General features: G+C 46.0%; 1 protein-coding gene across 2 annotated transcripts in view; it reads right to left on the minus strand.

Annotated features, from left to right (window-relative positions):
• Nucleotides 1-12,501, minus strand: part of GCK (glucokinase) — a 366,089-nt gene that overhangs the window by 22,802 nt on the left and 330,786 nt on the right. For both annotated transcript variants that reach the window (XM_078666753.1, XM_078666754.1), the window contains exon 7: nucleotides 10,068-10,251. In XM_078666753.1, coding sequence (XP_078522879.1) covers nucleotides 10,068-10,251 — 184 coding nt within the window. The remainder of the gene's footprint in view (nucleotides 1-10,067; nucleotides 10,252-12,501) is intronic.

The following is a 12,501-nucleotide window of genomic DNA, read 5'->3' on the forward strand; positions in this document are numbered from 1 at the left end:
TGAGCTGCAAATTACAACTCAGGGCTTTAAATACTTAGGAATTTACGTCACGCCAAAGCCAGCATTATTTGTAGAAGAAAACCTCATGAAACCACTCACGAAATTCCAAAATGAAGTTACGCACTGGAGGTCGCTCCCACTGACGCTACTGGGAAGGGCGGCCCTCTTTAAGATAATGGCCCTGCCTAGATTTCTATATGCCCCCCAAAACACCCCATTCCCGGTCCCCCCAACATATTTCAAAGCAATTGAAGCAGACGTTTCCGCTCTACTATGGAACGGAAAGACCGCACGAATAGCACAACACAAGTTGACCCGTAGTTGGTATGACGGGGAAATCGCATTGCCTAACATAAAACTGTATTATTGAGCGTCACAACTCATGGTGATAAATCACTGGCTGCATGCACCACAGGACGAACCAGCCTTTAGAATGGGCAGGTACGTTCTACCTGCGGACCAGTTAATGAAAGCCCTATACACCACTAAACTGAAGAATATACTCACAGGCCCCACGGCTCACACAATCACAATATGGCATGCGGCGCAGCGGGCATTAGGTTGGGAGGGAGTGCTGACATAGGCCACCCCCCTCTGGGAGACCCAAAGACTTGGTAATCTGTCAAACACGAAGGGCTATAAAAAATGGGACCTCATTGGTATCACCAAAATAGGGGATCTTTGGTTAAAGGGGGAGGTTATTCCCTTTGCGACACTGCAAGAGAAGTATGACATGGCAGGGACCGAATTATAGAGGTACACCCAAATTAGACACGCACTCAGGAGTGCCATTCCTCCAGAGACACAAGGCTATCTCCCATACATATCGTAAGATCATAAATAACCTACCAGACCCCACAACGACCTTAAGGGAAAGATGGCAGACAGACTTGGGCGGCATGGAAGATTCGGACTTGCAGGACGCATTGGCGTCACCACGCGAAGGGGCGATACCATCTAAGCTCAAACTAGTACAGCTAAAGGTACTCCATCGCATGTATTACTCTCACACAACAAAGCATAAAATTGGCAGCGCACCTAATACACTGTGCTTGCGGAACTGTGGCCTCCCAGGTACATTCTACCATATGCTATGGGAATGCCCGCGGATCCAAACATACTGGGAAAAAAATCATAAGTGTGATATCACGAGTGGGAGGGGTAGAAGTCCCGCCGAACCCAAAAAGATGCCTCCTGCACATGTGGGAACCCACGGACCTGAATCTACAGTTGCAGAATTGGGCTACACTGGGGATGACGATTGCAAAAAGAAACATAGCTAGGAACTGGGGCACGGATGTGTTGCCCGCTTACCAACAACGGAGAAATGATATGGATGATGTGATGGTGGCAGAGAGGGCAGTTTTCACACACAGGGGATGCCCCAAGAAAAGGTCTAAGATTTGGGGGAAGTGGAATGAATTTAGAGGATATATATGTGAACCTCCGCAAACAGAGTCAAGCCCAGATACTAGCCCGGGATGATGGAGGTACAGGGGACAGCATTATGTACAGATGGGCGACACTATAAATGGGTGGGAGGGAAGCCAAATGTCTGTTGAAGTATGATGAGATGGGACGAAATGCATATGGAAGTAACCAATGTGAACAAGTGCAATGAAAACGTGGTCACTATTGTAATACATGACCTAATGGAGAATGTTATGTTTTATTGTGCAAAATTGAATACAAAATTGTATTTTAAAAAAAAGAATCTCAACCAAACGATTATGATAGACTCAATCATTCCTCACAAACAGATTCCAACGACAATAAGTGCCTAAACCCAGGTCATGCAGCGACCACATGGCTCCTCTCATCAGTTTTAAATAATTACTAGAGCCACCTCCCCAGAATATTTAAAATTAAATCCTAGAAGTACATGGATGACATTCAGAAGACCTTCCACTTGGGGAATGACCCATGCAAGCTCCTTGATAAAATTATTTTTTCTAACCGCCTATGCGTGATCCAGCAGTGCAAATAAGGGAGCAGCCTGAGCCTATGCAAGGAGACAGACGCTCTTCAATGTAACCTTTACTTCCTGCCAGATATTTTTGCCACCACCACAGAAGTCGACTCCCAGTGTCTCCAGTCAAGGAAAGTATTGCCTTCTAGGAGTAGACAGAGGGTCCTTTCTCATACTGTGTAGTAAACTAAGCAAGGCCACCAACCCCTCCAGTCACCATTCCTCAATAAGTTTCTGTCAGTATCACAATTTAAGGTAAATTAGACAGCTACAATAGCGTGTATTTCTGCTTCCCACAAACCAAACAGAAAGCAAAAAATCATTATAATAATACAAGCTTGTTTTTTATATTGAGCTAGATACCCCATTTCTGCATTTTCTAAGTGCTTACAAATAACAGATGTTAGTGTAATGTTGCAGGCACACTCATTGATGACTCAGGAGCCAGGCTCTGTGTGGATTGCTTCTTTATTATTATTCTACATATATATATATATAACTATATGTCCCAAAGAGCGCCGAGTCTCTGCTCCGGCGCCAACTCACTCTCCTCCGTTTTCGCGCTCCTCGCGCCTGCCACGCCCCCTGCCTACGCAGCCAATCCTGGCTGCCCGCACGTCACGTCCGCCGACGTGCCGTGCGTAACTAGACCGTCACTACATATCTCCCTTTTTTCCACACAAACATTTTAACTTACAGTCCGTCGCTCAAATCATAGTCTCTGAACCTCGTGGGCCTCACCACCACTCTGCCGCTCCGTGTTTGTCTTCTTGGGGTGGTGTTGTTCTCTTCTTCACCTTGTCTGTTCCTGCCGTCGCCATTCTCATCAGCTCTTATCTCCTGCTCGCTGTTCTCTGCTTCTCCTTGTCGTTGCTCTCCTTCTCTCTGTGCGATCTCATTCTCCTGATGTTCCTGTTTCTCACTCTCACTCCCTTCTGGTTCTCCACCTGCTCTTTCGTAGTCCCAAACAAGGATCTTATTACATCTGGCCATGCGGTCTTGTGACCATATGTTACCGTCACTCAGCCTGGCCGCTCTGCCCTTAATTTCCTTCACCTGCAAGGGCTTGCTGTATTTGCTCTCTCCTTTTCTTTGCAGAGTGGGCAGCTTTACTCTCACCCACTCTCCTTCCTTAAGATCTGTGTCTCGCACGTTCCTCCGTGTGTCGTAATGTCTGGTGTATACTGCCTTGGCTTTCTCTATGTTGGCCCGCACCACTGCAGGGGACCATTCACTTATTATCGTCTTTTCTTTCCATACCCGGTTGTCCTGAGTGAAGGGTTCCCGGCCACGCAGCAGCTGGAAGGGGCTATATCCCGTACTAGTGGGAGTGATCCTGTATGCCCATAACATGTGCCATATGTCCTTCTCCCAGTCTTTGTTGTCCGAGATGGCTGCTTGGATCGACCCCATCACCACCCTGTTGAAGCGTTCTACTTGGCCGTTTCCTGCAGGGTGGTATATCGATGTATGCTTCGCCTGGATGCCGTTCCTTTTCATGAAGTTGTCCCACTTCTCCGATCGGAACTGGGGCCCATTATCACTGAGGATGGACTTGGGTATGCCTTCCCTCACAAAAGTGTCTGCCAGGAACTTCACAATTGTTTCCGTGTCCATGGCTTCCTCTATCTTGACTTCTGGCCATTTCGAGAATTTGTCGACAAGGACACACACATACTTCTGGACCCCTTGGATGTCTAGGATTGGGCCTAAGATGTCAACTGATAGCTCTTCCCAGGGGTTCCTTGGCGTTTCAAATGTACCCAATGCTGGGCGCAGGGGTTTGAGTGTCTTGTCTGCGCCTTGGCACCTCACACATTCTCTCACATGCCGTTCCGCTCGTATGTCCATTCCCGGCCACCAATAGTTCTGCTTGGACCTCAGTTTGAGCTTACCAACGCCCAGGTGCCCTTCATGCAGCATATCCAACAGTCTGGGTATGATGTTCATTGGAGGGACGACTTTCTCTCCTCTATATACAAATGTCCCTTGATTGTCCAGGGAGAGTTCCTCCCTCACTTCAAAGTAGGGATTGAGTTCTTTCCGAACCCGTCTCTTGTCCGGCCAACCTTGGGTAATGTATGTTTTCACCTCTTCCAACGTCTCATCCTCTACATACGCCTGTGTCCATTCTTGAAGGCTGATGACCTTTTCGTGATCCTCCATTAATGCCACCCATTCCTCTGTGCCGGACTTGTCTTCCTCGCCTGGTTCCATGGCTGCCGCTCGGCTCAGGTAGTCTGCAACCTTGTTTTTGCTGCCTGGTATATGTTCCACGTCATACCTGAACTCTAGGAGTTTTAGCGACATTTTTGATATCCTGGGCGTTGCCTCTGCATGGCCACTCGATGTCAGCACTCTCAGTAGTGGTTTGTGGTCGGTCCGCAATTGAAATCTGGTGCCCCACAGGAATTGTCGGAAGCGCGTGGTGGCCCACACCACCGCCAGCATCTCCTTCTCTATCACACTGTATTTTTTTCGGTGTCACTCAGGGTGCGTGAAGCAAAGCTGATCGTTTCCAACTGTCCTTGCCCTCGGTCTTGCATGAGGACAGCGCCCAATCCCTTGTCGCTGGCGTCTGTAGTTAGGACAGTTTTGCATTGGGGGTCGAATCCTTGAAGCGGTATGGCCCCAGCCACTTCCTTCTTGATGATCTCAAATTCCCGTTGGGTGTGCTCTGACCACTTGAATTCCGTATTTTCTTTGGTGAGCTGCCTCATGTGATGGGTCTTTGAGGCGAAGTGCTGTACGAATTTCCTGTAGTACTCTGCCATTCCCAGGAATGACCTGACCTCTTCCTTGGTGGTGGGGGACGGTGCTTCACAGATCGCTCTGACATTTTCAGCTTTAGGGGTTACGCCTTGCACCCCTATCTCGTGCCCCAGGTAGGTTACCGAGTTCATCCCTATCCGGCATTTGGACCATTCAGCCGTGAGTCCTTTGTCTTCCAAGATCTTCAACACTTTTCCCAGTTTCACATCGTGGTCTGGGATGTCTCTCCCCATCACCAAGATGTCATCCTGGAAGTATTGGACGTCGGTGAGGTCCTTGAATAGTTGGTGCATCATCTTCTGGAACACCGCCGCTGCTGAAGCCAAGCCGAATGGCATCCGGCGGAACTGATAGCACCCAAACGGGGTGATAAAGGATGTCAATCTGCGGCTGTCTGGGTGGAGGGCAATTTGGTGGTACGCTGATGTCAAGTCTATGGTCGAGTACCACTTTATCCCTCTGGTGCTGGCTAGCATCTCCTCTATTCTGGGCAAGGGGAACCTTTCCACCACAATGTTCTTATTCAATTCTCTCAGGTCGACACACAGCCGGACCTTTCCGTTGGGCTTCTTAACCACAACCAAGGGCGCCAGCCACTCTGCGCACGTGATGGGTTCTATAATCCCCTTCTTCTCCAAGTCTTGGAGTTCTTCCTTTACAGCATCTCTCACTGCCAACGGGATATTCCTTGCTTTGTGGGCCACCGGGACGGCGTCCTCCTTAAGAATGATTTTGTGGGCGAATTTCTCCAGCTTCCCTACGGTGCCTCCAAACACTTTGGGGTATTCGCTCCTCCATTTGTCCAGACTTGGCTCTGTATCCTGCTCCGTCAGGAGTATTTGCTCCTTGCCTCCCGGATCTAGTTTGATGCCTAGGTCGCCTTGATCTAGCCATCCTAGGACCGACGGGCCCTTCTCCGACACGTAGAGCTTGCATCGTGCGGACCGACCTCGAAATTCGAAGGTCAGGGGTCTGAACCCCGCCATGGGAATGCGGTCCCCGTTGTACGTGACTGGGCGGATGTCTAATCTCTCCAGCTCCGGGCCGAGGCGTGGTGCAAATTTCTCCTCCCACACTGCTCTCTGGATGATGGTGAAGGGTGATCCCGTGTCGGCCACCACGTTGATCTTGACACCGCCTATGGCCATTTCCAAAACTGGTTTCATCGTACGTTTTCCTTCTCTGTCCAGGGCTCTACCGTCTGTACTCAGGACCTGGTCCTCGATGTAAATCACCGTGACTTCTTCTGCTTCCGAATCGTCTTCCGGATCATCATTGCTTTGGTCCACACACCTCACCATGCTCTTGGAGGCTTTCTTCCTGCAGACCTTCTCGTAGTGGCCAATTATTCCGCAGTACGCGCATTTGGCGCGAAATGCGGGGCACTTCCGATCATGTGCTTCATGCGACCAGTTCCCACACCTGTAGCATGGCTTTTTGTTGCTCCCTGCTTGTTTCCCTGACGTGCTTGCGTTGCTTTGCCACTTGTTGGGCCCTCTTTCCGCTAGTTTCCTGTTCTGATACTCTCTTCGAGGCCCTTCATTATCTACCTTGTTCACCATCGTGCTGGACGCCATGTCTTTCTTCGTCACTTCTGCGCATCGACGAGCTAGCTCCGCTCTTTTTACAATGACTAGCACCTCTTTCAGTGTGGTGTCCCCACTCGCCCATAGCTTGTCCTGCACTGTCGTGCACGTAGTGTGCATAACCACCTGGTCCTTGATGAACTCTTCTTCCCAGTTGGCGTATTTGCACGTGGCTGCCAGTCGTTTCAGCGCTGCCACGTACTCCTCCACTGTTTCTCCTTGCTTCTGCTTCCTCTGTTGAAAATTAAACCTGTCCACTGACACGCATACTGCCGGCCTGAAATGTTCATTGAGGTCATCGAGCGCCTGTGCGTACACATCATCGTCGGTGGTTGTTCTCTGTTTCGGAACTAAGCTCTTGTATATCCGGAGACCTTCCGGGCCTAGGTTCAGTAGCAATATGCGCTTCTTCCTCTGAGGTTTGAACTCTTCATCGTTCTCATCTTCCAGGACACCTATGAAATTATCTATGTACTCTCTCCAGTCCTCCCATTTCATGAGGGGTTCCCCTGGCCGGGGCAAGAACTGTACCGGCGCTATCGCGTAACCTGCTTGCGCGCTCATCTTCTCTCTCTGTTCTGCGGGTGGTGTTCTTCCTTGGCTGCGGGGACTCCCTGGTGTGTCGTCCTGTTCTTCTTCGCTTGCTGGGGTGCGGGGACTGTCTGTGTCGGCCCCCTCAGCTCCCTGTGAGCCCTCCAGCGCGTGTTCCCTGGGTCTGCTGTTCGCTGCGTGGGTCGGTGCCCCTTATCCTGCCTTATTGCTTGGTTCCTGGGGCCTGTCCCCCCTTTTCATTCCTCTGCGCCACACCCTCCTGTGTGCTGGGCTCTGCCACGCTCTTTGGGGTACCTGTTGTCCGGCACCGGGTGATCCTGCTCCTCTGTCCCTTGTGTGGTGGTCCTGGAGCCTCCGGTGCTTGCTAGTCGCCTCAGGTCGAGTCAGTGGTCCTGCCTTGCTGGGGGTCTTCAATCCCACCCTCGTCGCCACTGTAATGTTGCAGGCACACTCATTGATGACTCAGGAGCCAGGCTCTGTGTGGATTGCTTCTTTATTATTATTCTACATATATATATATATAACTATATGTCCCAAAGAGCGCCGAGTCTCTGCTCCGGCGCCAACTCACTCTCCTCCGTTTTCGCGCTCCTCGCGCCTGCCACGCCCCCTGCCTACGCAGCCAATCCTGGCTGCCCGCACGTCACGTCCGCCGACGTGCCGTGCGTAACTAGACCGTCACTACAGTTAGTTCTTGCTTGGGTTGTCAAACTGGACAACCCAAGCAAGTAAAATGTCTGGTAGATTTATGCTAGCTCTTTGCTGAACTACATTTTCGTTCTGGCTAATTCCCTTACATTATGAACTCTCACAATTGGCTTTATTTTGTATGCATTATTGAATCCGACTAACTACTTTTTGCCTTCTCTAATTATTATTTTTTCAAATTGAAAACCTTTACGGTTTTTACTTTGAAATTTGTCCTACAATGGTTTTCTTAATTTGAGCAAGGGCCCCCATCATTTGGGACGCACACAGCCTGATCCTGCGCATTAGCCCTTTACATATATTAGTGAAAAACACAGACAAAGTATTGTATTGTGTTATGGTGTGGTCATGGGGCAACTTAGTTCTTCATGAGTGGAGGCACCTAGACTTTGTTTGGGTGCTGGGAGAACAGGCAAGTCTGAAATTTTCGCTATTAGGTTGGGTTGATCAGAGAGCTTTTTGGGTGTCTCTATCTGGTGGCACAGTCAGTTGCAGGAAAAAGTGTCTCAATTCGGCAGGTTTGTCACCGCAAAGCTTTTGGTATGGGGTCCAGTTAATTAAGTATAACTTGAATTAAGGCAGATTTGAGAGGTTGAGTGTTTGCAACTGGATTCAGATAGGATTCTTAGATAGCGGATTATATAGTCTCGGCTTTTTGTTTTTGGTGTTATCCTCCACCACTTCATTTTGGACGTTTTGTAGTCAAGTAATCAGTTTCTTTGATCAGACACCAAGTAACACATTATACAAGTCTGTTTACCTCTGACTTTTTTTGTACAAGACTGAACCCCCTGAATACACGGCTTCTTAATAAGCCCTGTATGAGAGAGGTGTGAGAAGTATCCAAGCTAGTGAAAGAGGTCCAGACATATAAAAGAGACAATAAAAGAGAACTATAAGAGAAGGTTTCGCCTTCTTTGGGATTAATTAGGTGGATCCAAAATCAGGGAGACACCTCTGACATTTAGCTAAGTGAAGAGAGAGGGGAAGGATGTTTCATACACCTCCTGCCGGATAAGCAAACAATCAGCCCCTTATATATATATATATATATATATATATATATATATATATATATATATATATATATATATATATATATATATATATATATATATATATATTCACAGCACACGTTCTGCAATCTTGAAAGAACGACGTCCAGGCCAGCTAAGTTTTCAAAAACCGGTGTTTATTCACAGCCCACTCAACGTTTCGGGAACCACTTCCCTTGCTCACGAGCAAGGGAAGTGGTTCCCGAAACGTTGAGTGGGCTGTGAATAAACACCGGTTTTTGAAAACTTAGCTGGCCTGGACGTCGTTCTTTCAAGATTGCAGAACGTGTGCTGTGAATACGTTGGGAGTGGCGCTCCCGTCTTGGCCCGCCGCTGCAAGCGGCCACTTATGCTTCGCGCCAAACTTTGGAGTTGGATATATATATATATATATATATATATATATATATATATATATATATATATATATACATACATATATATATATATATATATATATATATATATATATATATATATATGTATATATATATATATATATATATATATATATATATATATATATATATATATATACACACAACTGCCTTTTGAGGCCAACCCTTTCAAACATTAGCTTTCTTTAACCAGTCTTTTCCAGCCATTTGCTTAGGAATTTGCCAACCATGACTTTGTTCAGCCCAGTGGAGTATTCAACTTTCACCAAAATGTACTGTCTGTTTGGGTGTATTCTTCCACCTCCATGTGAGTGCTTGCTTTGAACTGCATGAGGAACTATTTTATAACTGTAATCCTCACTGTTCATTCTTGCAAGCTCCCAAGCATATCTCTCGCTCTCCTTTGCTGACCTTGTTTTTGTCATTTGAGTTTTGCTGAAGTGGTAAGACAGGAAGAGGTGACTTGCAGTGTAAGTTGGGGTCGATATTATGTCAACCACCAATGATAAATGAGTTGTAACAGAATATTAAGATTATAAATATCCACCTAAAAGAATATCAATTGTAGCATATCAACTAGCAATAATCTGTCAATGTAAGTATACGTAAGTAAGGATAGATTTACTATTCTTAAATCCATGTATACATACGTTGAAGTTACATATATTGTCAGGGTAAGTCGATGTAGAGTTAAGAGTGGAAAATCTATACTTAACTATATGTACTTACCTTGACATTATAGTGGTTGTCAATAATCGGGAGCTGATATTTTTGCAAGTTGAAATTTTAAACTTGATATTATGTAAATTGAATATACACAGTGATAGAAGAATGTTTTCAAGTTAGACGTTGGGTAGTGGCAAGTATTCCCTGCATGCCTGAGGATAGGGGCCAGGCTGACAGATCTCCATGTCCTGGCCATTTCTCTCTCTTGATCGCCACTGGGGAGCAGTCTTGCCTGAAACTGTGGCACCCAACATTACAAACAAACCAAACCCAGGTGTGAAATAAACTCTTATCCTCTTACAGCTGCTGACTGGGGTTAAGGGAGGTCTCGTCTATCACTCGATCGTACTCTAGACGGAAGTCCTCCAGTTCACCGTTGTCTCCAAAGGCACCCCACTCCGTGTTTACACACATCCGGCCCTCCTCACCCTCCACCAACTCTACGTTCTCCATCTCCTCCATGTAGCAGGCATTGCAGCCAGTACCTGAGGATGGGAAGAGGGGGAGAGAAACAAGACCAAAGCAAATTAGGATCTTAACTAAGATCATACGTGTGAACAAAGCCCTGTCTAAAGGGTCTGACACTCATTCAGATCATATTTTTTTAATCTGCAAAATTTCCTTCGTGAGTAAACATAAAATATGTATTTTGTTGAGCGGTATCATGGTGATAGTAGAGTTAAACGAAGACTCCAAAATCTGGGAGATTTTGTGACAGGACAATTCTGATCAAAAGCTAGCAGGTGTTGGACATATTCCTTCACATAATAGTTTATGCCTACATCTTGGTGCCCCCAAACTCATGACTCAAACTCTTACGGATTGCAAAAAATGCCATATCTCGTGCTGTGCATACAAAATGCACTCTACTTTGATTTCATGATTGTGTGTCAACAACCACCTCTTTATTTTATTTTGTATATGAAAGGATGCCAATACTATTTAATTATTGCAGTAAACGCTGCATTACATCAAACACATATTAGTAATTATAGGCGATAGTTGACAGCTGTTTTGTAACTTTTCATCTTCGATAGATGACTTTTATTTCACGAGGAACTGAAAGTGATCACCATAGCGAACAGGAAATGTAATTTTTTTTATTTACAATTCGGTGGCATTATCATGCATCATTTTCAAAGTGGGCACAACACACATGTTGTCATGTGGTAGAGAAAAGTAGCATATCCCAGTCACCAGATGTGGCATGAAATTTCGAGTTTAATATTTATATAATTAGATTTTTCTTGACATAGCAAATAGAGATTGAACAAGTGATGTGGCTTGAGCAGAATGGTAAAGATTTGGGCACTAAAGTGCACACACTGTGATAACTATGGACAGAGTTATTTGGATTCTATAAATATAAGAATATCTAAGCGAGGTCTGAGGATCATTTGTACAAGAGACAGATGTATTAACATGTTATGGTTGGGGAGGATACACTTAGTGGTCAATCAAATGAGCTATGTATCTCGAGCCAGTTTCAAAGCGATGATTTGGAAGGTAATGAGGCAGGAGGTAATAGATAAGCACAGGCAATCTGGAGTTCCTTGTTATGCATATGAGATGAGGTGGGATGGCAAGGGAAACAACCATCACACTGCATGTCGTTACAACGCAGATGGCTTGTTGCAGGAGGTAGAAGGTGTTGGATTTAACTCCAACACCTTCCCTACTAATGCACACACTGGATTTGGAATAGTAAATTATACTATTCCAACTTCCAACGCACCCCAGACAGCAAGTTGGGGTAACAATTTGCGTTGTAACGGCATGCGGGGTAATGGTATGCATTGTAAGGTAATGCAACCGGCATGGCATAGGGTGTCCAATAAGTCATGTAGCCATAACCTTATGTTACGTAATTGCGATGTAGTGCATCCTGTTCAGTTTAATTAGGTCAGGGGTGAGGCCATGTCGGTAATGCTGTTATCATAAAATAGACCATGAAGAAGGACAGCAAGCCTGGTGCATCTGCAAGGGTAAGGGGTGGAGTCATGTTAATATGTGCTATCATAATAAGAAGGACCACTAGGCAGATTAGCAAACCCTGGATAAAGAATCAGGTAGGCAAGTCAATGTAATCGGATGTGAAAAGATAACTATTGCGTTGTGCGTTACTTTGTGTTGTGACCCAAGGGTAGCAGAACTAATGGCAGCCTGAATAGAATAATTGAGTATAAATGAGAGTAAAGTTCAATGTAAAGTGGAAGGGAGCATTCTGTGTGCCAGTAAATACAACAAATGTTCATCATACTTGGAATTATTGAGGATACGATAAATGGGGAGAGGATCATTAAGTTGTCTGGTAAGCAAATGTAGTAGAGCAGCCAAAAGATCTACAGTAAGATGCCAAAATGGCCTAAACGGTAAGGGGTTGAGTTAGATGAGACGTATATTCCCAACAGCATCTATGGCATGACAGGGAAAGGCAGGGGCCGCCATATGTTACCTGTTTTATTAAGTCAAGTCTGGAAAAAGTGCCAACAAGAAAACGGTGTCTTGGTCTCCTGTTGGGTTCATTGAATGGTTGGAAGGAGGTCCCCATTTTGTGAAGTAAACCAGATGGAAATACATCATGCTTGGTTGCAGCAACCATATTAGGGTGGAGTATATGCCTGCCAAACGTTTCATAAAAGTAACCATTACATCAAAACGAGCTTGAATTGTGCAAGTAAAGCGTAGATTGTTGTGGGGGATATATGAGTTGGTTTGGGGAGAGCACCCAGAAA

This window comes from Lissotriton helveticus, chromosome 11 (assembly GCF_964261635.1).
Source record: "Lissotriton helveticus chromosome 11, aLisHel1.1, whole genome shotgun sequence".
NCBI lineage: Eukaryota > Metazoa > Chordata > Amphibia > Caudata > Salamandridae > Lissotriton > Lissotriton helveticus.